The 26,086-nt window shown below is 49.9% G+C and overlaps 1 protein-coding gene across 7 annotated transcripts in view; it reads right to left on the bottom strand.

The window, feature by feature from the left end:
• Ranbp3 (RAN binding protein 3) overlaps window positions 1-26,086 on the bottom strand; it is a 46,796-nt gene that overhangs the window by 14,166 nt on the left and 6,544 nt on the right. For 4 of the 7 annotated variants that reach the window (XM_045134910.1, XM_045134909.1, XM_045134908.1 and 1 more), the window contains exons 2-5: window positions 15,843-15,898; window positions 8,274-8,459; window positions 3,027-3,063; window positions 2,856-2,942 (exon numbers count right to left, since the gene is read on the bottom strand). In XM_045134910.1, coding sequence (XP_044990845.1) covers window positions 2,856-2,942; window positions 3,027-3,063; window positions 8,274-8,459; window positions 15,843-15,898 — 366 coding nt within the window. Of the gene's footprint in view, window positions 1-2,855; window positions 2,948-3,026; window positions 3,064-5,215; window positions 5,378-8,273; window positions 8,460-15,842; window positions 15,899-26,086 lie in introns of those variants that run through there. The other 3 variants (XM_045134911.1, XM_045134913.1, XM_045134914.1) reach the window with 3 other exon arrangements.

Below are 26,086 nucleotides of genomic sequence, written 5' to 3'. Positions count from 1 at the left end.
GCAAGGACCCTGATAAAGGCACCAATGTGTTAATCATGACAATGAGAGGGTGAGTAAGCTATATACCAAAAACTCCATGCTACTCCTATGGGGTCTCCAAGTCTGACCATTGGGGGACACATGGGGGAGAAGTACTAGGCAAGACAGGAAGGCACTTGGTTCAGCACAGAGCAGAGGCAACGGGCCAGTCATCAGGAAGACTTCGATGACGGGAGTATGACAGTGCAGGGGGTGGACACTCAGGGACTCTGGGAGAGATGACCTGGACTAGAACAGGGTCAGTGTCCACAACACCATTTGCCCAGTGACAGCCAGTAACAGCCACTGAGCCATTCCTGAGGACCCTTGAAAGTCCAGATGAGGCTGGGGATGACACAAAGCAGCTGGCTGCCAGAACGGAGAAACAGGGCCATCATGCTAATCTGCTGTCACAACCCACCTGCCCTCCTTGACCATAGGGCTGCTGAACCACAGAGTGTGACTTGTGGCGCGAGGCCTTTGAAGCACAGTGAATTTATACAAGACAGGTTGCATTACAGATGTGTGGCCATTAAACTGGTTCATTAAGTCTTTTATGGGGAACCCCAGCACTATAGGGAAACATTAATCTCAAGCTCAAGACCAAAAAAGGCAGGCCTGCTACTTCCTGCATGTCTCCACCGGGCTAGAGGTTGGAGGTGACAGATCCAGGCGTGGTAATGCATGAATCTGACATCTAAGAAGGTCTATAACAACCCTAGGGGCCTCCTGATGGGCACAGAGGTGGGGACAGGAGTATCCCTCTCCTTCTGAAAGTTTGTCTTGTATAAAAGCACCAAAACATCATTTGTATGACAGTTTGAAAAAAGCACTGTCTTTTGGAAGATGTCATACTCCTTAGAGGCAGGCCCACATCACACCAGAGCTGGGGAAGAGAAAACCCACACTTATAAACTGACGATGCCTCTAACATCCACAGCCAGAGACCTTGCCAGTGTCCTAGTTGTTTCCAGGAGCTCCTGGAGACAGGCACAAACCCTGGGGCCTATCTGGGCGTCACAACAACTGGCAGAACTCACAGAGAGCAGGCCCAGAAGAACAGGAGGACAGTATGGCACCCAGGCTAGAGGCTGCCCATGTTGCCTCATGCCCAGTCTTTGCACTGGTACCCTGGGGTTAAATGAAAGTGCACATCTCAACCACCTCTTCCAGTCAACAGCCAGGTATATCTCAGTTTGCCTTTTTTTTTTTTTTTTAATGTAGGATCTCATGCTGGCCTTGAACTCACAGCAATCCTCCTACTTCTGCCTCCCAAGTATATATGTGCCACCATGCCCAGCTCAAGTTCTTTTTTTTTTTTTTTTTTGGCAGAGGGAGGGGGGTTAAGGTGGGGTCTTGCTCTAGCCCAGGCTAACCTGGAATTAGCCTCAGGCTGGCCTCAAACTCACAGCAATTCTCCTAGCTTAGCCTCCAGAGTGCTGGAATCAAAGGTGTTTGCTACCACTCCCAGCAGAGAGAAGGAGAATGGGCACACCAGGGCCTCCAGCCATTGCAAATGAACTCTATATGCATGGCACCACCTTGTGCATCTGGCTTTACATAAAAGTACTGGGCAGTCAAACTCGGGTCCTTAGGCTTTGCAGGCAAGTGTCTTAATTGCTGAGCCATCTCTCCAGACCTCGAGTTTTCTTTATGAAAGCCCATTGTGTCCCAGGGAACAGACAGCTCACAGAAGGCCACCATAAAGAACTGGCTGAGAACTCATCACAAGGACAGACAACATTCGGAGAACCTGAGGGCAGTGCCAGAACAGTGCTTCCCAAATACCAGAGGCAGCTTAGAAGGGAAGGGGATGAGTCTGTAACAAGCCAGGGAGGAATTCACTATGACCTCACCCCATGGGTGAACCAAGCACTTTGGCTCTGAGGCTCCTTGAACTTGGTTTGCAGTGCTAGGGTTGAACTGAAGGCCTTGCACGCTATACAGGCAAGCCCACACCCCAGCCCTCACTGAATTCTAGGCTGTCACTCTATTGCTGACCACGCCCCCAGCCCTCACTGTGGGTTCTAGACTGTCATTTTACTGGTGACCACACCCCAGTCCTTGTTTTGAACAAATCTGGCAAGATGCCAGAACAAGCTCAGAAGGCAGTGAGCACAGGGCACGCACTTCCTCACAGCACGGGCCACCTACTCATGTGCAGAACCACACTACTCCATCTCCAAAGCAGTAGATTACACACAGCTGTGGCAGTGTACAAAGCCAGCGTCAAGAGCGGCAGACCTGAATCCTGGTGTGTCCTGTCTGCATGGTGGTATGAATATCACTTCTGTGCAGACCCAGTCTCCCAAGCTGCTTCCCTCCTTACATTGTGATGACTTTATTCCACACCTCCCCATGTACAAGTACGGTGAGGTCGCTCATGGAGGATGCCTCTGAGCATTTCTAGGCAGCACCACACATGGCCCAGACAGACCAAAGCACTAGCAGATTGGACTTGGTGTACGTGGAAAGGGGATGGCATGTAGGCTTTGTCAGTCTCTGGCTAAACAGCCAATAGCTCTCTGCACAGAACCCGTCAGGGCCCAGAGCTGGTGGCGCCCACATGTGGTGTCCCATGGCTGCAGCTCATGACACAGCTCCAGGCTTTGTCAGGACTCTGGGTATGCACTGGAATAGGTCCAGGCCTCTCCTCTAGATGCCCAGGCCAGGCCCACAGCTGACATGCAAGGACAAAAGTGATCTTTGTGACCCTGAAAAGACAAAACTCCAGAGGGTCTCAGCAGGTACTCTTTCCCTGCATGTCAGAGCCCACTGCCTGGCCAATGTGTGGCCCTTGGGGCTAGCTCAGGGATGGGAAGCACAGTGTGGCTTACCTGACTGTGAGGGGGGGAACTGGGTCAGAGAGGACGTCCTCTCACGCTTGACAGGAGGGCAGTAGTTTCCATCCTCACGGTCAGAATCTAGAGTAAGCACAGTAGGAGTGGGATGTCAGGTCGCTTCTGGGAACACCTCTGAGAGGGCTACTGCTCCAGAGATTTCCTTACCTTCTCCAGCTTCAGGACTTGAGCCACCAGCTGACCTCTGCAATGAGAGTACAGTGGGGTGTGAGAGGGTGTCAAGCTCCCTGCACCCAGCCCCGCACAAGCATCAGCCACAGCTCTGAACCCCAGCAATTCTCTTTCCATGCCTGGTTTCCAGGACCACATGCCCAGGAGCCTGCCAGAGGTTACTGAGGAAGCCTTTTCAGCACCATGGGCTCAGGATCGGTGCCATCTCAAAATCAGTCCTAGTGTGACCAACCCTGACCACACTGCATCCACTAAGAGAACTATGGCCCTTATCATGGTCTAGGGTGGTTGAATGTGACTGCCTTATAACAGATCACATGGGCTTCCACCCTTATCCTGGAACATTCTCAGGTGTATGTGGACACCTGCGTACAAGTGGGTATTTTCAGGCCAAGCAAGAACTTCCAAGTGGCTCAGGCCACGCCAAGAGGCTACACACCCAGAACCTTGCAGCCACAGAGGGGAAGCTCTCTCTGCCTGGACCTAAGAGTACCATAGGGCAGTCCTTCCACAGGTCCTTCACACCGAGGATAAAGGAAACTGCTGCTCCGATGGATCCTCTTTGAGAGCAAAAGAAAAGTCAATTATCCCATGGTCCAGAGCTCCTTGGTGTCAGTCTAAGCCAAAGGAGGCTGGCCTCCCTCAGCAAACTGCCAGGGTAAATGAGACAAGACACAAGAAAGTGCAAACCTGAGCCCTCCTGCAGGGGGCCTAGCCCCCTTTTCCATAAAGGGCCAAAACCCCAGTGTTTTTGGCTTGCAGGCTGCCTCTGCTCACTGCCATAGACCTTGGCTTGTTTCTATAATCCTGTAAGAATGTAAACATGGCCTCAACTCCCAGGCAGCAGCTGGGTCTGCAGCAGTGAGAGCCCAGAGAAGGTAAGGCATTCCCTCAAAGCTACATAGCAAATCTCCAACAGTCTGAGATCCCAGCCCAGAGTTCCTCCTTCCCAGTGACAGCCCGGTCTGTGTGTCTGAAAGGCGAGTCTAGGCTTTGTGTTCATGCTCACATTCCCACTCAGCCAGCTCGTGGTGGGTTTTTGTTTGTTTTCAAGGTTGGGTCTTAATCTAGCCCAGGTTGACCTGGAATTCACAATATAGTTGCAGGGTGGCCTCCAAATCACAGCAATCCTCCTACCCCAAGTGCTGGGATTAAAGGCATGCGTCACCATGCCTTTTTGGCCCTTACAATCTTTCTTCAATGTTCCCTGAGCCATGGCAGGCCTGTTAACAGTCTGATTTAATGTTGAGTTCTCTGTAGCCTCTGGATTTGTTTTGATTGATTATTGTGCTTGTCACCATCAACCTGGCGCTGGTTATCAGGCTACCAGTAAAAGCAGTGCTCATGTCACCACTTCCTCTGCAATTTCTCCTGGGCTATGGCAGACATGGCACATTCCATGGTGGGCACTTGGCTAACTTCTTGTCCTATTGATGGAACTTAGTTCTCCATTTTCTCTGCCACCTTTGGCCCATTTGTTCCTTTCCAAGCAGGCACACTGGAATGGCCCCATTAAATTTGTGATATGTGTGTGCGTGCCATCGTGCACATGTGGCGATCAGAAGACAACTTTTGGGCCTGTCCTTGCCTTCCACCTTGTACAGGGCAGGGTCTCATTCACCATTCTGTTCTTGTCTCCACCTCCCTTGTTACCACAGGTACACTGGGATTACAGAAACTCACCACAGCTTGTGGCCTTTTACACGGCTTATAGGGATTCAAACATGGTGCCTATGGCCAGCAGGATGGCTTGTCCAAGTGGTTCTGACACTCAGGGCCACTTCACCCTGTACTCCCACACTATCCTCCTCCAGTCCTGCCTCACTGCTCCTTCTGTCTCCTTCCCCAGCTAGGTGCTTCCCAATGTACGCCAGGCTCCACCCTGTGACCGTCACCTCCAGGGCCATGCTGGCTCCCTCCCTCTGTAGTGGTCAGAAATGACCTAGTGTATCCATCTGGGCCTGACAAGTCAGAGTCTGTGACAAGTCAGAGTCTGTGTTCCCAGTGACCATGAGAAAAGGTGCCATGAGACAAGACTTAGCTGCTCCTTGGCCCCTGCACTGGAGTCACCTTGCCACTCATGGCCGATGCCTTCTACGAGCCCACTGGCAAAAGTGTGATGCACAAGGTTCTCCTCTGGGGAACCTTCCAGATTCTTCTAGTACCTCCAGGGAGGATGCAGCCGCCTGAAGTGGTGTCTCAGAAAGCTTGAGTGGAAGGAGGCACAGAGCTGTCCATAGCTCCACAGCCATTCTCCATGTCCCATGGGCTGCTCTGGGTCAGAGTCAGGGCCACTGCTCACCCATCAAGGGTTCTTGGAGATATGTCTGAAAGAAGGCCCGAGGCACATGTGGGGTTGGGTTCCTGGGGTCTGTAGCCACCAGCTCAGGAGGCTAATACAGAGGCTCCTGTGAGGTCTTCAAGCTCTTGGCATGTGTGCATTGTGGGGAGCAATGAGCCTGCATGTGGGCAAGGGAGCCCTATTTCCTGCTCTGCTCTGCCCCACCCATCTCCACTCCACACAGCAAGGATGAGGATTCTGGGAGGCTGGAACACTGGTCAGTATGTAGGCATACCATGTTATAACCAACTGTCTGTGAGTTTCTGTGGCATCAGAAGGGACAAACCAGGATTATGAAAGACAGAGGGAGCCAAGAATGCTTAGTGGGTAAGAAAGCCTGCTGCCACATAAGCATGAGAGCCTGAGTTTGACTGCCAGCACCCATATCATGGCCTCCTTTCAGAACCTGACAGGACACAGAGATATGGGGTGGAGGGCACTATCCTCCCAATCCCGAGGAAAGTCAAACAGCAAGGGCAGGCCACAGTATTCCTTCCAAAAAACAGTGGCCACCATTTGGCCAACAGCCTGGCTCCTTGTGGCAGAGGGAAAAGGTATGGCATAGAAAATATGCTGGGTGCAGAAACATAGGCTCCCAGCAGGAAGGCTCAAGGAGGCTGCCCCTAAGTGAGTGTGAGTGCCTCTGTCCAGTCAAAGGGGTCATTCCTGCCTCTCTCAAAATTTCTTACTGGTCAAAAAAAAGCATATAGCACTTGGCACAAGCTCAGGTGCAGCAGGGCACGCATGCACAGCACTGTTCCTCTCTGGACCAGACAGAACCAAATCTGCAAGGTCTGGTCTGGTCTGGTCTGGTCGGAAAGCCTTTTCTGAGCCAGGAATCCGATGGAGATCTTCTCCTGGTCCCTAGTCTTAGACAGCCAGTGCACTGATGAGGCAACCAGGCTTTCTGTGAGGAACCACTGTTTATCAAGAAGGGAATGGAGCAGTGTGCTGAATGAGCCTTGCTGGGCAAAATGAGGCAAACTGGGGAGTTCACAGGGAAGAGGCTGAGGGAAGATTTGGGTCAGGTTCCACTGACTTGATTTATGGCCTCACTGACCCAAATTCCAGTCAGCCTGCCTAGGCACACCCTTCCTGCTAAGCCTCCTCCTCCACTGGTGGAGAGCCGGCTCCAGTGACTCAGCGCTGTCACCAAGTGGTGTGACCTGTGCTACTCAAGTTATGAGCACTAAGACCAGGGTGTGCCTCCCTGCCTGGACCCCACAAGCATTCTTCTTCTCTACCTCCATCTTGGCTCTGCCCCACAGTGACTCCCCTCATCATGAGACCCCTTTTCCCTAACAGCTGCATTTCCAAAGCTTATAGCCTCTGTCCTAAAGCCTACAAGAATGAAGGCAGGTTATGAGAGCACAGGCCATCACTGGTCTGACAGCATGGGGGAAGGTGAGCCTGCTCAGGATGCAGGGCCCATGCACTGCAGGGCCTGAGTGCTGTGAAGAGAAGCTGATGGCACAAGGGGCTGTGATGGACCGCTGGCCACTGTCTTTGAAACCTGCCACCCTGGGGCCACAGAGCCCCATGTGATTTGTGTCTCTCTTGGGTCAGATCCTCCAGGGTGGCCCAGATGACTAGGCTGTGTTCCCAGAGATTAGAGGATTCCCCAAACAAACAAAAAAAGAGCACCCCTTCCCCTGATTCTTGCTCCGCAGACTGTCTTATCACCCTAAATGCCAGCCCTTTCCCAACAGACTCTAGCAACATGACAGATTTTTGCTTCTTTCTTTTTCCATTATACCCTGAAACCTCCAGAAACATGGAAGAGCTCTCCAGCTGGACCAAAGCTACTCCCTGTGATGCCATTTTAAGATTTCCTTAAGAACAGGAGGTTGAGGAGACGGCTCAACAGTTAAAAGCACTCACTTGCAAACCCTGCCAGACACAGATTCAATTCCCTAGCCACCCAGGCAGCCATTTGCAGTGGCCAGAGAGCCTGCATGCCCATACCACACATGCGTGCACACATACAAATAAAACAAACAGAGGAGGCCTGTACTAGCTGATAAGGCTGTGTGGAGCTTGGAGGCAGTCAGGCCCTGCTGCCCTGTTCTAAGCTCTCACCTTGTCAGGTGAGCAGAGCCTCTGTCACTGGACACCCTTCCCTTGAGGATAGGCCTTTCTACTGGGAACAAGTCAGGATGCTTGCCTTCCCTGAGTTACTTAACTTCTTTCTTGGTTTGAGACAGAGCCTAATATAGCCCAAGCTGGCCTCTAACTTGCCATATAGCCGAGAATGACTTTGAACTCCTGATCCTTCTCCCAAGTGATGGGATGCCAGGTATGACCCAGAATGCCTGGCCTGACCCACTAATCTAGCCCAGGCTGACCTGGAACTTCCTCTGTAGCCCAAACTGGCCTCAAACTCAGTGTTGTCCTTCCTCAGCCCCCCAAATGCTGGGATTAAAGGCGTTGGCCACCATGTCTGGACAATTGATTCAACTTCTAAAACTCAAGATACCTCTTACTACTAAAAGTGTGATCTTCACCCAGATCATCTATATGTGCTATGGAGGGACTGGCAAGGGGCTTCCCATGCATTCAGGCAGAGGCTGTGTTTTCCCACTTCCTTGAAAGGCAAGCATCTCTTCTTAATCCCATAATCTCCAGTCTGAACATACACCCTGGGCATGTTACTTGACTCAACAATCCTAATCCTAGGGACCCAGGGAAGGACCAGAGTTCCCAAGGTGGTGAACCTGCACACTGAGATCTGGCAAAGGCAAGCAGGAGCAGGAAAGGTCAGGCACTAGGGGCTGTGAGTGGCTCAGCGCTGTGCTGCCGGTCTCTGGGTACAGATACATGAGCTGCTCTGGGAAGGACAGGGGTCAGGGTGGCCCTGGACAGGGTGGGCGAAGTGCACTTACCCCTGCCAGTTCTCGCGAACAAGGAAGCTGGCCTTCAGGAGCGGGAGGTGGAGGAGGGCTGGTGGAAGTGCTAGTGGGGGCACGCTCACCAGCGGACGCGGGGAGACCCGCGCCACTGCGGGGGACCTCAGCCTCCCCCCGAGGCTCCTCTCCCGACTCCGACAAGTCTTTTTGCTCTGCAGAGGACTGGGAGCAAAAGAGACAATGTTCCTTCAATGCAAACAAAGGCCACACCATGGAATGGGGGAGACAAGTCAGAGGGTTAGAGATGGCTCGACCCCTGGGAAAAGCCCAGGCCACTATGGTTAACTCAACAAAACGGGCCTCCCAGGGCTAGAAAGGAGGTGACAGGGCTCTGTCAGTTTTCATTAGTTCTGCAAGGGGCTCTGTGGTGGACAGTGTCTTCTGGACTCTTGGTTTTAGGGCTATGGGGTGACCAGACTTGGAGTAGCTACACCCTTTCAGGGACCATGCTAAGGGCCCTTTAAACTCATAGGGCTCTGAGCTGCTATCCTTAACCCACTGAGCAGGTGCCTAAATGCAGTGACTTTGGTGGGCAGGTGACAGGGCAAGGGCAGTGTAGCTGCCAGGGGACAGGAGTTCAAAGGCAGAGGGGCCCAGCTGTCTGCAAGGCCCTTAGGGGCCTTGTGTTCTCTGGCTCACACCAAACACACTGAGCAGGGGCTGACTTGGAAAAGGCATGAAGGAAAGGATAGCTGATGGAAGTCTTTGTCCTGGGGGCGGGGCGGGGGGGGGGATATTGAGATTCTAAGAGGATTTCCTGGGCTAGGTGCCATGTGACCTGGACTGAGCTCCCCTCTGGAGAGGTGGTCTCCTGACACAGGGCCCCAAACTCCCACATGACAATTTTCAACAAGAGCTTCTGTTTTACTCGAAGACTGATACAACTATGGCTGACCATCTCACTGTAGATGCAGTATGGGTCCTAGGGGTGACATGCATGATCCCTACAGAAAGGGCCTCAACATGCTACGCCGGCTGGCCTTTGGGTACAAGTAATCCTTGCACCCTAGCTTCCCAGGTGGCCAAAACCAAAAGGATAACATCACCAAGCCTGACACGGGTGCTCTCTTCAAACACAGGATCCCCATCAAAAAAGAAAACAAGGGCCAGGCATGGTAGCACATGCCTTTAATCCCAGCACTCGGAAGGCAGAATTAGGAGGATTGCTGTGAGTTCAAGGCCACCCTGAGACTACATAGTTACATAGTGAATTCCAGGTCAGCCTGGGATACAGTGAGACTCTACCTCAAAAAAAAAAAAAAAAAAAAAAAAAGAAGGAAGAGGAAGAGGAGGAGGAGGAGGAAGGACTGGGACTGGAGAGATGACTTAGTGGTTAAGGCAGTTGCTAACAAAGTCAACAGACTCAGGTTCAATTCTCCAGGTCCCACGTAAGCCAAACACACAAGGTGGTGCACATATTAGAGTTCTTTTGCAGTGGGTAGAGGCGCCCTGGCACACCGTTTCTCTCTCTTACTCTTTCATTCATTCATATATGTACACATATACATATACATATATATACATACATACATACATCATACATACACACATATATACCTCAAAAAAAATCTCATAGGAGGAAATGAACTCCACTAAAGATTTAGGGCTGTTGAGTTAGGCATGGTGGCGCATACCTTTAATTAAGCACCCAGGAGGCAGAGGTAGTGGATCATTGTGAATTGGAGGCCATGCTAAGACTACATAGTGAATTCCAGGTTAGCCTGGGCTAGAGAGATGGCTCAGTGGTTAAAGGCACTTGCTTGGGAAGCCTGTTGGCCCAGGTTCAATTCTCCACTCAGACACACACAAAAAGCAGTGCAAACGCTGGGCGTGGTGGCTCATGCCTTTAATCCCAGCACTGGCGAGGCAGAGGTAGGAGGATCGCTGTGAGTTCGAGGCCACCCTGAGAATACACAGTGAATTCCAAGTCAGCCTGGACTAGAGTGAGACCCCACTTCGAAAAACCAAAAAAAAAGGGGGGGCCTGCAAGCTGGGTGTGGTGGCATACACCTTTAGTTCTAGCACTTCGATAGCAAGTCATAGGCCAGCCTGGGCTACAGAATGAGATCTTGTCTCAAAAATAGTAAAAAAAGGACTAGAGAGATGGCTCAGCAGTTAAGGCACTTGCCTGGAAAGCCTAAGGAGTGGGATTCAAATCCCAGTGTCATGGTGAAGCCAGATACACAAAGTGGTTCATGCATATGTAGTTCATTTGCAGTGGCTGGAAGCTCTGACAAGCTCAATCTTCCTTTCTCTCTCCTTTCTCTCTGCTTGCAAATAAATTTTGGTTTTTCAAGTTACGGTCTCACTCTAGCCCAGGCTGACCTGGAATTCATTCTGTATTCTCAGGGTGGCCTCAAAATCATGGTGATCCTCCTACCACTGCCTCCTGAGTGCTGGAATTAAAGGCATGTGCCACCACACCCAGCAACAAAAATATTAAAAAAAAAAAAATCAGGGCTAGAGAGTTGGCTTAGCAGTTAAGGCACTTGCCTGCAAAACCAAAGGACCCAGGTTCGATTCTTCAGCACCCACATGAAACTAGATGCATAAGGTAATGCATACATCTGGAGTTTGTTTGCAGTGGTTGGAAGCCCTGGTGCGCTCATTCTCTATATATCTACCTCTTTCTCGCTCTCTGTCTTTCAAATAAATGAATAAAATAAAAACAAAATATTTAAAAAATAACAGAAAAAGAGAGAACTTCTAAAACTTCCACACACAGACAGGGAGCCAGGCTACCTATACCTGGACTCTTGTGAAGAAAACACTACTATCTTGCTGGGCAAAGTTTAAGCGCTCTAACGGGAGTCACTGGAAGGTGCTCGGCTCTGCTCCAGGGATGGACAAGTTCAGAGCCTTCATAGCAGAGTCCAAGAGGCCAGTAGAAAGAAGACCAGGAGACCAGCTCGCTCATGCAAGAGATTCCCACACTGCTGAGCAGCACCATGTCTCATCATGCCATGCTACGCTGTTCCCTACAGGATTGGAAACTCCCGGAGGATGAAGGAGTGCCACCCTGGCATCTCCTACTGGGTCCTTGCATTTCTCCTGTGCAGGGACAGCTACTCTGAAAGCCACAAGAAGCTGGTAGTGTTGGCACACATTGGTGACAAGGCAGCAAGACTTGGCCATTAGTCCAACATCATCTTGAGATATCTGGCTGACAAAAAAATATGTGTGGGACTAAAGAAATGGCTCAAGAGTTAAAGGCACTTGCTTGCCTGCAAAACCGGATGACTTGGGTTCAATTTCTCAGTACCCATGGAAAGCCAGATGCACAGTGATGCATGCATTTGGAACTCGTTTGCAGCAACAGAAAGCCCTGGTGTGCCCATTCTCTCATCCCTCCCCACTTCATAGTGAATTCCAGGTCAGCCTGAGCTAGAGTGAGACCCTACCTCAGAAAAAAGAAAGAAAGAAAGAAAGAAAGAAAGAAAGAAAGAAAGAAAGAAAGAAAGAAAGAAAGAAAGAAAGAAAGAAGGAAGGAAGGAAGGAAGGAAGGAAGGAAGGAAGGAAGGAAGAGAAAGGAAACAGGTGTAGGGGCTAGAGAGATGGCTTAGCATTAAGACGCTTGCCTGTGAACCAAAGAATTCATGTTCGACTCCCCCAGGGCCCATGTAAGCCAGACACACAAGGTGATACATGCGTCCAGAGTTCAATTACAGTGGCTGGAGGCCCTGGTATGCCAATTCTCTTTCTCATAAAAAAAAAAAAAAAAAAAAAAAAAAAGGCAGGCGTGGTGGTGCACGCCTTTAATCCCAGCACTCAGGAGGCAGAGGTAGGAGGATGGCTGTGAGTTCAAAGCCACCCTGAAACTACATAGTGAATTCCAGGTCAGCCTGGACCAGGGTGAGACCTTACCTTGAAAAACAAAAAACAAAAAAAAAAAAAAAAAAAAAAAACAGGCATGGGCTGGAGAAGTGGCTTAAAAGTTAAGGCACTTGCTTGTGGAGCCTAAGGAACCAGGTTTGACTCCCAAGAACCCAAGTCAGCAAGATGCACAAGGTGATGCATGCCATCTTGAGTTCATCTTCAGTGGCTAAGGCCCTAGTGTACCAATTCTCCCTCTCAGTAAAATAATTAAAAAAAAAAAAAAAAAAAGAACAGGTGTGTTGATGCATGCCTTTAATCCCAGCACTAGACTAGGGAGGGAGGCAGAAGTAGGAGAGGAGGATTGTTGAGTTTGAGGTCAGCTGAGACTACAGAGTGAATTCCAGGTCAGCCTGTGCTAGAGAGAGACCCTACCTCAACAAACAAACAACAAAAAGACAAGTGTGCAGAGTAAACTTGTTACCCAACAGAGAGTGCCAAATGTCTAAACCCAGTCACAGTGATTTCAGTAACTCTGTCAGCACTTCCATGGCCATGCCATCCTGCTATGGTGACCTCAAAACGCTCCCCAGGTCACAAAGTGCTGCACAGGGAATGCCACTGACAGCAACATTCTGTCACTCACAATAGACAAACATGAGAACAAGCATCAGAGGGAGGACCAAAAAAAAAAGGGGGGGGCTCATCTCCACAGGCAGCTGAGAGGAAAAGGTTCCCCACTCATCCCAAGGACACCAATGCATACAACACCAGCATTTCTTAAGGAGGGCCAGCGACATAGAGATGAGTAAGACACCAGGAGGACTCTGTGCTGTCACAGGAGCCATGAGGCTTTAGATGTCAGGACTGCACTTAAAACTATGGACTGCAGAATGTGGTGGTACATGCCTGCCATTTCGGCACTCAGGAAGCTGAACAGAGGACCAAAAGTTCAAGGCCACTCTACGCTACAGAACAACTCTCTCTCAAAAACCCAAACCATGAGCCAGGCGTGGTGGTGCATGCCTTTAATCCCAGCACTCAGGAGGCACAGGCAGGAGGATTGCCATGAGTTAGAGACCACCCTGAGACTACATAGTGAATTCCAGGTTAGCCTGAGCTACAGTGAGACCCTACCTCGAAAAAACAACAACAACAACAAAAACCCAAACCATGGACTAGGCTCAGTGGTAGAATGCTGTCCTAGCACCTTCCATCGACAGAAACAGCACCCCCTCCCAAAACAAGTGACAACACTACAAAGAAAAACCATAAACAAGGCAGAGGTAGGAAGATCACTGTGATCTGGAAGACAGCCTGGGACTACACTGTGAGTTCTAGGTCAGCCTGGACTGTGAGGAACATAAGCAAAACACACAAGCAGCAGCTCTGAGGAAACTGCTGCCCCGAGTTTTGCTCCTCACAGGTGCCTGGCCCCAAGGCTAATATGCTGGCAGCACCCTTGTGTCACACACCGTGTGTCAACCATGTGGGCACAGGCAAGAACCCTGCTGGCAATAGAACCTTCTGCTCCACTTCTGTCTCCCAAAGGGCTTGAGCTTCCTGCTTTACTACTAACAGGCTCTTTGCAGACAAGATTTCACTCTAGCCCATGCTGGTCTGGACCTCTCATCCTCCTGCCTCAACTCCCTAGGCCTGGAGGGAACAACAGCTCTTCAAAGGTCATCTCCCAGGGCCATCAGGGCACTTAACTGAGAGACAGGGTACTTGCTCCCACAACTGACAACAGGCTTTCTTGAACTTTTTGCAATCAACAAGTTTGTGTATGTTTTGGGAAGGGACTCAGTGGGTTGTGCTCACCTAGCACACATGAGGCCCCAAGTTCATCCCCAGCACCACATAAACCAGGCACGGTGGCACACTCCTCTCATCCCAGCACTCAGAAGGTGAAGGCAGGAGGATGAAGAGTTCAAGGTCATCCTTGGCTACTGAGTTCAAGGCCAGCCTGGGATACATGAGACCCTGTCTCAGAAGAGAGAGAGAAGAAAAAAAAAAGTCAGCTGGGCCTGTTACACAAGCATCATGGAATGGAAGGACTGTCAACACTTTGATAACATTTAGGCAACTTTCTAGTTTGCCTTCAGTTCAGGTTCAAGGTCAGCGATTTAAGGTAGTCCATGAAGTCCTCCTGAACACTCCCTATGGAAACCAGCCTTCTGGTTACAAAGCAGCGAAGAGAGCTAATGATTTTTTCCCTTTCCTTTCTCTCTCTTTCTTTTTATTTTTTCTTTTTCAGTGCTGGGCAGGAACCCAAGGCCAAGGCCTTGCACATGTACCGACACCATCTTGGTGGCTGTCCACAGGCCTTCAGGCTTCAAGAGCTGGGCATTCCTGTCATCTTTTTTAAGCTGGGAGTTGACAACCTCTTTCTGCAAAGGCTCAGAAAACCAGTATCTTTTTTAAAGTGAACCAGAACCCACTGTGTATGCGAAACACATGCCCACATTGGGGCTGCCCCTACCCCCAGCTCTGCCTGGCTGCCTCTGAGTTACGGAGGAGAGGTAAGCCCACTCTGGGTTTAAATTCAAAGTGGCTTAAAGGATGAATGCAATATAACTAAGTTCTAGAAGTCTAGATTTTAACCAACACCAGACAGAAGTGCACATAAGAAGTGTACACACAACAGAGACCTGACACAGAGATGGGCATGACCTCAGGTAAGATTTTTTTGAACTAGGAGCCCCTGCCTCAGCTGATCATGCACAGGAACACTCAGGAAGGCAGTCCTGTCTCTAGGCTGTCTTGTCAATACTGGGAGAGGAGACCACACAGCATCTTGGATACTCCACTTTGGTCACCGAAGCCAAAAGGCAGCTTGAACAGCACCAGGGGAAGGACTAACAGTGGAAACAGCAGCTCACCAGACAGGTCAGCAGTGGCAGCCTAGGCAGGGGGCAGGGACATGACACGACAGGTAGGTGTGTAGGCAGCTGCTTTGCCTCCCTTACACATGCATGCACGCACGTGCACACTCCCCCATCCAAACACACATCCACACACCCACAGCAGAAAACATGGCCATTGTCAGGCAGATCAGGCCACGTGAGAAGCTCTGGCCTCTTCTCAGGCAGAGGGCACTCATAGCAGTGTCTGTCTCCCACAGCAGAATGTACACATGGGACCATCAAATGCTGCCGTTGTCCTCCCCACCCCACCCCACGGCAAACATACTTCTACACAGTGGTTAAGGGCAACACTTTGATGCTCTCACATCTAGCAACATGCATTGAGTCTCCCAAGGGACCACAGCACCAATAATAGGGGGCTGAGCCAAGGCCATACGATACTGCAACCACTGACTTCTGACACTGCACACAGCTGTTGGGAAAGGATAAATCAGCAGCCTGGTGGTAGACAGTGGGAAGCACCCATGGTTGCTGTCCATGTGACCCCCAAAAACCAATCATATGCTTCTTGGCCCAGAATACCTGGCCAGCCACAGCCACTCCTATCACATGCAACCCACAGATTCTGATGGTTCCAGATGCAGCAGGAGGCTGGACAGGCATCTAGGGCCTTGTTTGGCAAGGGTGCACTCTACTACAGATCTGAACCCCAACCACCCTCAAGATGCGCACAGGGTGGCTTCTCTGAAGCAAAGTGATAGGCCTTTCCTTCTCAAGGTGAAGCTCAAAGGCGCCTGCTCAGATCCGTCAGCTCCACAGAACCCAAGAACTAAGGGCGTGAAGAGAGAGCAACCTGGCTCCTTACCTTCTGCGCTTTATCTTTCTGGAACACAAAGACAGGCGGAGCAGCAGCAGGGTTTTCTGCAAGAAGAAAAATTGGTTTTGTTAAGCTGGGCATGGTGGCACACGCCTTTAATCCCAGCACTTGGGAAGCAGAGGTAGGAGGATCTTGAGAATGTGGCTGCTCTAAGACTACTTAGTAAATTCCAGGTAGCATGAGCTAGAATAAGACCCTACATCAAAACACAATAACAACAAAAGACGGGCATGGTTGTGCGTGCCTTTAAGCCCAGCACTCAGGAGGCAGAAGCAGGAGGATCACTGTGAGTTCGAGACCACCCTGAGACTACAGAGTGAGTTCCAAGTCAGCCTGGATTAAAGTGACATCCTACCTTGAAAAACCAAAACTAAGGACAGGTGCAGCCAGCACCACTGAGGTGGCAGCAACACTAGGACACTAGTTTGGTTATTTTGCTGGTTTTATGGTGGCCGAGGGCAACAGCTGGCAGCCTCTCTGACCAGCTCACAACAGGGAAAGGACTTCTGCGACTGCACGCAATGACAGGCTGCTGAGGAGCTAACATCATTTTCTACCACCTGATGAGATAGGAACCATGGTGTGGTGGAGCATTCAGAAGGCTTCTCCCATAGTTCTTTGCCACTGGGCCTTGGCATGGTGACAGTCCCGAAGCCCCACACTCTATCCAGAGTGGAGGTCCAGCACCTCAGGAACCTGAGGTGTGCCTCTTGGACATGGTCCCAGGGAAGAGTGAAGGCACTTGAGGTGACAAGGTATGTGTGGCTGTGCTCACAGTGTTGTGAAGGGAGGGAGAAGCATGAAAAAGGGAAGTCTGGGAAGGGGCGTGGGGAGAACAGGTGGTGGAGTCCAAAAGAAAGATGTCTAGAAGTAGTCTGGAGAAGGGAGAGGGATAACAATCAGGTGACTGCACAGTGACATGCCACTCCTGGAGACGCAGAACGTGGAGGTAAGGGATGTTCAGGCCTCCTCGATCCACAGCCTTCTGACAGTGATGGGTCATACCCACAGGACAAGTTGACAACTGCACCTGCATGCAGCTCTGCTGGGGACACAGGAGGTTGTGGAGAGTGGGGGATACAAGCTCTACAGCAGCCAGGTGACATTCACAACACTCTCCACCCATCACTGTCCAGACCCTGTTTTCTTTCTCCCCTCTGCTGTCAGCAGCACTCCATGTTTGACCCAAGCCTCCTTGCTTCCCAGCCATAAGGGTCTGAGGTCCATCAGGTGCTACTGCTGTTTTCCAGTGGCAAGAAAGCTCCTGCCATCTTGTACCACACATACTTCGGTACTATCTGCTCCTCAACCCAGGATCCGATCACCACCCACCTGTGGCCAGCCCTACCTCTGCCAAGGCCCTGGCTCCAGATTACATGAAGCAGCTGCTAGCTCAGGACAGTTCTGTGCTCAGCATGGCAGTCAGCATGGAACAGCCTAAAATCCACTGTACTCACTTAATCAAGACACCAGCTACTGCCCACTTGCATGGATCCCAGGCAAGCCCTGATGCTCAGAAATGCAGAAGAAAGCAGGTGTGGTGGCACACACCTTTAAACCAAGCACATGGGAGGCAGAGGTAGGAGGATCGCTGTGAGTTCAAGGCCACCCTGAGACTACATAGTGAATTCCAGGTCAGCTTGGCCTACAGAGAAACACTACTTCAAAAAAGAAAAAGAAAAAAGGAGGGAGGCTTTGGTAAAGTGCACTGTGGCAGCTGACCCCAAACTGTGGGAGCTCAGGAGTGTGGGTGTTGGTCTCTGGGTGACCAAAACCACTTCAACCATTTGTAGCTGGGGCCCTACACAAGTTAACTGACCTGTATGGGTCATGTCATCTGAAATGGAGACTTCACTGAGGGGAAGATTAAATGAGCTAATGTATCTGAGCATGAGGGGCACAGCACAGACTAAGTGTCATGTTGGCAACAGTCCTGTTACTGTGATCACATGCTGAAGACCACAGAGCAAATTGAGGCCACCTGGAAGTCCAGGCTGTGGGCTCAAGAGCAGCCACCAACCCTCAGCCCCAACAACGATAGATGCTTGATGCAATGCTCAGCAGCTGGCAACACAGAGCCTCTAGGGATGGGAATGGAGTTGACAAGAGGACCTGCAGTCCAGCCTCACTCCTCAGCAGAGGAGAAAGTGAGTTCACCAAAGGAATTAGAAAGACAGGTGGTTCACAACATACAGCAAGACGGAAGTAGCCAGGGAGGCCTTTCTGGAGTATCCTTTGTGCCAAGAAGGTATTGCCAAAGCCGGGGAGATAGTTAAGCTGTTCACAGCACCTACTTACTACCAATTTGGGTTCGATTCCCCAGTACCCACATAAAGCCAGAGGTATGGGGTGCATGTGTATGGAGTTTGTTTGCAGTAGCAAGAGACCCCGACATGCCCATATTCCTCTTGCTCTCAAGCAAGTAAATAAAAATGCCTTTAATCCCAGCACTGGGGAGGCAGAGGCAGGAGTACTGCTGTGAGTTTGAGGCCACCCTAAGAGTACATACTGAATTCCAGGTCAGCCCGGCCTGGGCTAGAGACAGACCCTACCTTGAAAAAAAAATTCCTTACAAAAGGGGAGAGGGGGCTAGAGAGATGGCTTAGCGGTTAAGGTGCTTGCCTGCAAAGCCAAAAGACCTAGGTTCAATTCCCCAAGCCCCACGTAAGCCTGATGGGTAAGGTGGCACAGGTGTCTGGAGTTCATTTGCAGTGGCTGGATGCCCTGGGGCCCCCTCCCCATTCTCTCTCTCTGCTTCTAACAAATAAGTAAAAAGGGAAGCCAGGTGAAAGCAGGTGACCCTGGAAGGAGAGAACCCCATGTATGAAGGCCCGAAGGCAGAGGAAGCACCTGGTGCCCACAGAGGATGGTGGGACTAGGAAGGGTCTAGAGGAAGGCAGGGGTGGTAATGGAGAGCAGAAGTGACTGCACCAACACAGGTACATTGAGGTCCCTAGTGGTCCCTGTGCAGCTCCTCCATCTCTGGGTACTTTGTTCACAGAGCACCCTCACTCATAGGGCTCAGGACTTCAGTTCTTGAGAATTCTGGAATAGTTATCTGCATGACCATCATGGACAGTTTCAGAATAGGACCCAAGGCCTTGCACACACTGGGCAAGCACTCACCCCTGAGATGTATCCCAGACCTAGGTACAACCTAAACATATCTCACACTCGCCTCTCAAGAGTCTGAAGGCAACAGTGCATGCTATTCTAAATCAGAAAGCTTCACAATGGGGAAAGCTTCCCCTGGCATCATGTCAGCATTGAGCATGGATGCCCAACCTGTAAAATGAGGCAGATGATGGCCTGGGAGCAGTGAGCATAACAGACCTCTGAGAGACAGGAGCATGTGAAGGAACCCAAGAGAACCTTCTGGCATCACTGAAGTCTAGGTGAAGAAAGCAGTTGAGCTGGTCTGGTGGCTATGGAGATGGGAGTCTGGATAGAGTGGAGACACACCTACTGGTGCCTTGACTGCAGCAGAAAGTCCCTTGGTCATTGCTCTGCCCAGCACTCCACAGGCAGGCCTCAAGCCCAAGATGCTGCTGGCAATGATAGATCTGGACCTTGGACTCTCAGGTCCCTGCAGCCAACACCAGGGATGCTCCAAGACTGCCTGCCTCCTCTACTCATACAAGTCGATAATGAATTTGGGGCAAGCCACCCTGAGATTGTGCAGATGAGCTCTGTGAGGCATCTTAAGATGGCTATTGGAGGTAAGGCTTGCTTTCTCCACGTGGCTGGAATAATCCCATACAGATCAGAGCACGTTGGTCAGCAGCGATGGGAACATAATGTCCTGTGCAATTCAACATTCAGAACACACCACTGACTCCAGGCCACCATCCTACTGCGAAGGATGGCCATGGGCTCCTAGAGACGCCCACCCTCCATGCCCACAAGGCCTTGGCTTTTGTCCCCTGTGAATACAGCGTGTGACATTCTGTAGGCCATCACCTTGGATGTGAGACAGTGCTGAAGGCACTGTGCAGAGGTGGGTGGCCCCACACAGACAAAACTGCCACCAACAAGGATGAAAACAAGAGGATGGAAGGTGCCAGGCAAGGGAGTCCTGGACGGCTTCACTTGTTCTGTAATCCAGGAACCTCATCCCTAGGGACATTGCCAATGCTTGGGGACAATGGCACTTCCTGCCCTTGGAAATCAGGGTACCCAGTGGACAGAGACTCTGCCCAACATGGGTCCCTGTCACAAAAAGCCATAGCTCCAAGGTGCTGAGCTCTAGAAATTATTATTGGGCCTGAGCGTGCTGGTGCTCACCTTTGATCCCAGCACTTGGGAGGCAGAGGTAGCAGCATCATCGTGAGTTTGAGGCCAGCCTGAGACTAATAGTGAATTCTAGGTCAGCTTGGGCTAGAATGAAACTTTACCTCAAAAAAACAAAAACAAAACCAAAAAAAATTATTACTGGGGGAAAAACTGAGTTAGGTGCCTGCCCTCACCAGACCCCAGGACACTCCTGCTGGGTGCTCACTGTCACCCAGGGATCTCAGCAGGGTCCCACCTCCCCTCTCTCTCCTTAACTAAGGCACAGGTAAACACCCAGTGGGGCCATGTCTTAGGACTTCAGTAGGTGCAATTTCTTGGGTGCTGACAGTCTTGGGTAACCCAGTGGTTCTCAATCAGGGTTAGTCTGAACCTCAGCAGACAGCTAGCAGTATGTGGAGAGGTTTCTCCTTTACAAAGGATCAATGGGAGGTGCTGACACACAAGGAGAGAACAAAAGACATTAAGGGGCTGGAGAGATGGCTTAGCGGTTAAACACTTGCCTGTGAAGCCTAAGGACCCCGGTTCGAGGCTCGGTTCCCCAGGTCCCACATTAGCCAGATGCACAAGGGGGCGCACGCGTCTGGAGTTCGTTTGCAGAGGCTGGAAGCCCTGGCGCGCCCATTCTCTCTCTCTCCCTCTGTCTTTCTCTCTGTGTCTGTCGCTCTCAAATAAATAAATATTTTTTTAAAAAAAAGACATTAAGCAACCTAGAAGAGGCTGGCTCCAGTGCTATCCTAGAGCAGAGGTGGTGAGACTCTGTTACAACTCCAGATTGTGGCCAACAGAACTGACAGTGTCCTCATATACTGGCCCTGAATAGCTTTACCAACAACTACAACATAGAGACACAGGAACTGAGGCCAGTTGTTTGCCTGAGAGATACTAGGGCAAGTAAAGCATAAGCGTGCTCCATCCAGGGGCTTCCAACCCAATCACAAACTGTCAAATGGATCCTGCTGGCCAGACCTGGCTAAAAACTCCCTCCAGGCTAGAGACAGGGCAGAAATCCAGTCTGCTCCACAGTTCTCATCCAGGCTCAGGATCCCTTCCCATGCCTGTGCATGACCTAGTATACTAAATACCTTTATAAGTGTGGGACATGGCCACTAAGGTCCTCACCCTATTTAGGAAACAAGCTCAAGGAAAAATCTTAAAGCATTAACAATTCAGGGCTGCCAGGTGTATGGTGGCACACACCTTTAATCCCAGCACTCAAGAGGCAGAGATATTAGGACTGCAGGGAGTTTGAGGCCACCCTGAGATTACAGAGTGAATTCCAAATCACCCTGAGCTAGAATGAGACCCTACCTCATTTAAAAAAAAAAAAAAAACCCACAAAGGGTTAACCTAGATGACCTTTTGGTTGTGCTGCTAGGGGTGGGGAGGGAGCCCAGAGTCTCTGTACATTCTAGGCAAGTAAATACTATTGAACTAACTCTACAGCCATCAAACAATGCATTTGTGTGTGCGTGTGTGTGTGTGTGTGTGTGTGTGTGTGTGTGTGTGTGAAACCCTACCTCGAAAAACCAACCAACCAGCAACAACAATAATTAGGAGCCAGGCATGATAGTGTATGCCTTTAATCCCAACACTTGGGAAGCAGAGGTAGGAGGATCACCATGAGTTCCAGGTCAACCTGGGCTAGTGTGAAAACCTACTTCGAAAAACCAAAAAGAAAAAAAAAAAAATTAGGGGCTGGAGATGGCTTAGAGGTTAGAGGCTCTTGTTTGCAAAGCCAGTTGGCCTATGGTTCAATTTCCCAGTACCCAAGTAAAGCCAGACACATAGAGTGATACATGCATCTAGAGTTCATCTGAGGTGGCAAGAGGCCCTGGAAGAGGTCTTGGCTTTCATGACCCCTTCCTTCTCCTGCCACATCCCTACCTCCTTGGGGGGAGGGGGGACAACTCAGTAATTAGCCAGAACTGGTGTTACAGGCCTGACATCCCAGCTATCCAGAAGGTGGAGGAAGGAAGATCATAAATTCTAGGCCAGCCTGGTCAATTTAAAAGAAAAGAAAAAAGGGGGAAGGGGTTCAAATTAGGTCATTTGACTTTGTAGCTCTGAGAAGGTCTTGGGGGCACCTGGGAACCCTGGACTGCCTATGACATCCACAGCTAGGTGTGCTCCTCACCAATTATGGAGGGATATAATGCTGAAGTTCTAAGACACAGACACCAAGCAGGGAATGACAGGCCAGGCTGTGTGATCCAGCTGGAACTCAAACGTCAATCCAGGTCAGGTCAGCTTAGGAAATGGAAGCAGTAGGCCAGGTCCCAGCAGTGTGGCTGCTCCAGTGCATCCAAAAGAACACAGTGTGTCAGGAATGTCCCTCACACAGGCAAACCACAATGTGCAAGAGGCCAGCGAAGACCAATTCCTATTTTCAAGAAAAATCAGGAATGAAGTACTATTCCTCTCAAATCTCAGGCTCTCAGTACCAGCTAATGAAAACACACAGAGAATCCTAACTAGCAACACTGAGCCTTTCTGCTGCCCCTTGGAGGGCAGCCTATGGTTTTCACCTCTGTTTCCTGGAGCTTTCTGGAATTACTTGCAAGACATTGTGGCTAGCCATGTCCTTAATAAACTCCTTAACAAGGGCGAGGAAGACCTGTGACTTGAGCCTGCAGCCACTGCTGGGTACTATGAAGGAAGCCACCAAGGGACCTGGAATGCTGGTTGGGAGTGTGGGTGGGTAGATGAGGGCTGTAGTTATATCCTGCTGCGACCAAAGACCACTGTGGAGAGAGGGCAGAAACACATCTCCTTGGAACAGGTAAAAGAAAGAAGCCCTGCTGTGGCCACCACCACCACCACTAGTCTCCCCACCCCCAAGCAGGCCATGGTGCAAACCCACCAACCCCAGGATGGCCACCAAGGACAAAGGGCCAACAGCTGCCTATCTCTCAAGGAGTTTCTGTCCTAAGTTTCTTCTCAGATCCCCCAGGGGTACCTCACTTTGTCCCCATTGTCCCTCCTCCAAGCATTAGTTTTTTCTTTTTTCTCTATCTTCTATTACATTTTGAGCCTATAAATGTATGTATTATGCTTATCAAACTGCCCAGTAAGCACTTCTCTTAATGTTCATACCCTTATGTTAATGCTACTCTCACTTTTGGTACAGAACCTTCTCTTTTCAGATGGCAGTGACCTTGGGATGACTCAGAAGGCATCATGGTGCTGGAAAGAAGTGACAGGAGTGCTCAGCACCGCAATATCTCTATCACACCTTCCAAGGCTCAGGGTCTATTGCAGAAGAGGTGGCAGAAAGAATGTATACAACGTGCTCTCCCAGACACAAAATGGCCTGGATATCCATGACCTCACAGTGCCTGACACTACCTACACAAGACCCTCATAATAGGAGGAAAAGATTACGACATCAAAATAACAGAGAGACTGGTTGAGAGGGGGAGGGGATATGATGGAGAATGGAGTTTCAAAGGGGAAAGTGTGATAGGTACATTACCATGGGATACTGTTTATAATCATGGAAGTTGTTAATAAAAAACAATTTGAAAAATTTTGCACATTGAAAAATTTGAAAAAAAAAAACAATTTTTGAGCCTAGGTTTAGCTACATTATAAAGGATGGCCTTAAACTCAAAACCCTGCCTCAGTTTCCTAAATGCTAAGTGTATATCACCTTGTCCGGCTTCTCCATGCTTCCTAGTGCTACTGACTCCACCACCCCCAAGTGTCAGCACCAAGTCTGACCTGCTCAAGTTCCCAAGGACCACTTGTGTGGGATTGAGAGGGTGATTCTTGGTCCATCCCTCCCCCCCACAAGCAGGCTACAAAGCCCTGCAGTCACTAGCCATTTCCCCCAGGGTGACTGCCAGCCCTGTCACAATAATCTCAGCAGTACCACAACCTTCTGTTACAAAGAGGAGTCAGTCAAGCATGTGTAGAAATCACATCTGTCAGAAATACTTGAAAACAAACTGGAGAGAAATGGCTCAGCAGTTAAAGTGCTTGCTTATAAAGGCTGTTGGTCCAGGTTCAATTCCCTAGCACCCACATAAAGTCAGATGCACACTGTATAGCATGCATCCAGAGTTTGTTTACAGCGGCTCTAGGACCTGGCACACCCATACTCACTCTCACACATTCTTTTCCCCCACCTCATAAATAAACAAACAGGCAAACAAGATTTAATAAAAGACCTGAAAACAGGGACTGAAGAGATGGCTTAGTGGTTAAGTGCTTGCCTGTGAAGCCTAAGGACCCAGGTTCGATTCTCCAGGTCCCACATAAGCTAGATGCATATGGTGGTGCATGTGTCTGGAGTTCGTTTGCAGTGGCTGGAGGCCCTGGAGTGCCCACTCTCTGTCTGCCTCTTTCTCTCTGTCACTCTCAAATAAATAAAAATAAAGAAAAAAATTATTTTTAAAAAATAAACCAAGGGGCAGAGGGTAAAGAGACAGACCCAGATCAGAGGGGCTCATTCTCCTGGGTCAGCCAGCTACCAAGATGAAAGCAGCGTGGGGCTGGTTAGGAACAGAAGGGTCATCTTTTCCAGGTGGGACTTTAGTAACAAAACAGTGTGGTCTCCACCCAGCCATAGGTGCCAAATCTCGGCCCTGGTTCAGGCATAGCCAGGTTGCTGATCGGACCAAGGGCAAACACTTCCTAAAACTACTCTCTACTTCTCCCTTTCTAAGACTTAATGGACTCTCCCATTTACTTCAGACCTCATATACTTCCAAGAAACTGAGAGCCAGTGTGGTGTCTTCCATGCTTTTCTTCTGGCTGTGAGGAACCAGCTCTGTGCATTCTTTTGAGGTAAGAATTGCATCTGGTTAATTTCTGGTTTCTCTGATGATCTCTGCTGCCATTGAAGACTCCAGTGTAGGTCTCTGTGAGGTTTCAATAGCTTCAGAAGCCAGAGTGTCCAGATGAGGAAATGCATGGTCCTCTGCTACCAACTGCTCAATCTGGCTTTAGCTCCAGCCACTTGTGACAACCAACCTTGTTTTCTTACAAATTCTCGCATGTAACTTTGGTGCCCTGTTGTCTTTGGTGTAATAAAACAAACTCATTTAGTTTATGTAAAAACATCTGATTCACAAGGAAGCCAATTGTATGTCTTATAGTGGAACAATTCATAATGTAGTCCCTAGACCACTTCTGCAAATTGTTTTTGTCACCAAATGTGTTCAGCCATTGCTGTGCAGTTGGGGGGGAGGGGGAGGGGGAAGGTTTGGGAAAATACTTTTTTTTTTTAACCTTCCCACAAAAGGGATAGTCTGGCCAACTTGCTCTCCAGTAATGCAATACATTGCAATAATTTAAAAAAAAAAACAAAACTGAAAACAAGCAGACTCTTGTTTTTCCCAATCCTAAAGAGTTAAGTTTAAGGCAAGGATCAGGAACGATGAGGAGTGAGTTACCAGAGGGTTACAAGTATCTGAGGGATATGGGCAATGTCTGTAGGCACTATGGCTACCACAGCTGGAGGTGGAGAGAGAGGTGCTATGAGCACCCAGTGGGTGAAGGCTGCCCATGCTAAGGGTGGTACCCACTACAGCCAAGGAGCTGCTCCCTGGAATTGAGTGCACCCAGGTTGAGAAATTTACACGAAAGTGCCATACTATGAGAGGCAGATAGGATTCAGAAGGATGAGAGACCCAATCCTCCTGGGGACTAACCCAGGGCACATGGCGGCCATGACTGGAGGCACAGGTGGGCACTATAGGCATGGAGTAAGTACACTTGGGCCACACACAGGCCAGCCTTCTCAGCCAAGTGTTAGTGCCCCAAAGGAGAGAGCTGTTCCATACTGTTCCCATCCCTCAGCATGCTTACCCACAGCCTGCTAGGAATCTAACCCATTACTAATTGCCAGTATCTTGGAAACACCATTTCCCATGGTTCTGAGCAGCTCTTTCTTGTTATGTCTTATCTATCTTTGCTGGTCAGCCCGCTATCACATC

Source organism: Jaculus jaculus, chromosome 15, assembly GCF_020740685.1.
Source record: "Jaculus jaculus isolate mJacJac1 chromosome 15, mJacJac1.mat.Y.cur, whole genome shotgun sequence".
NCBI lineage: Eukaryota > Metazoa > Chordata > Mammalia > Rodentia > Dipodidae > Jaculus > Jaculus jaculus.
The sequence above is the reverse complement of the archived record's forward strand: the minus strand, read 5'-3'. Positions and strand labels throughout refer to the sequence as shown.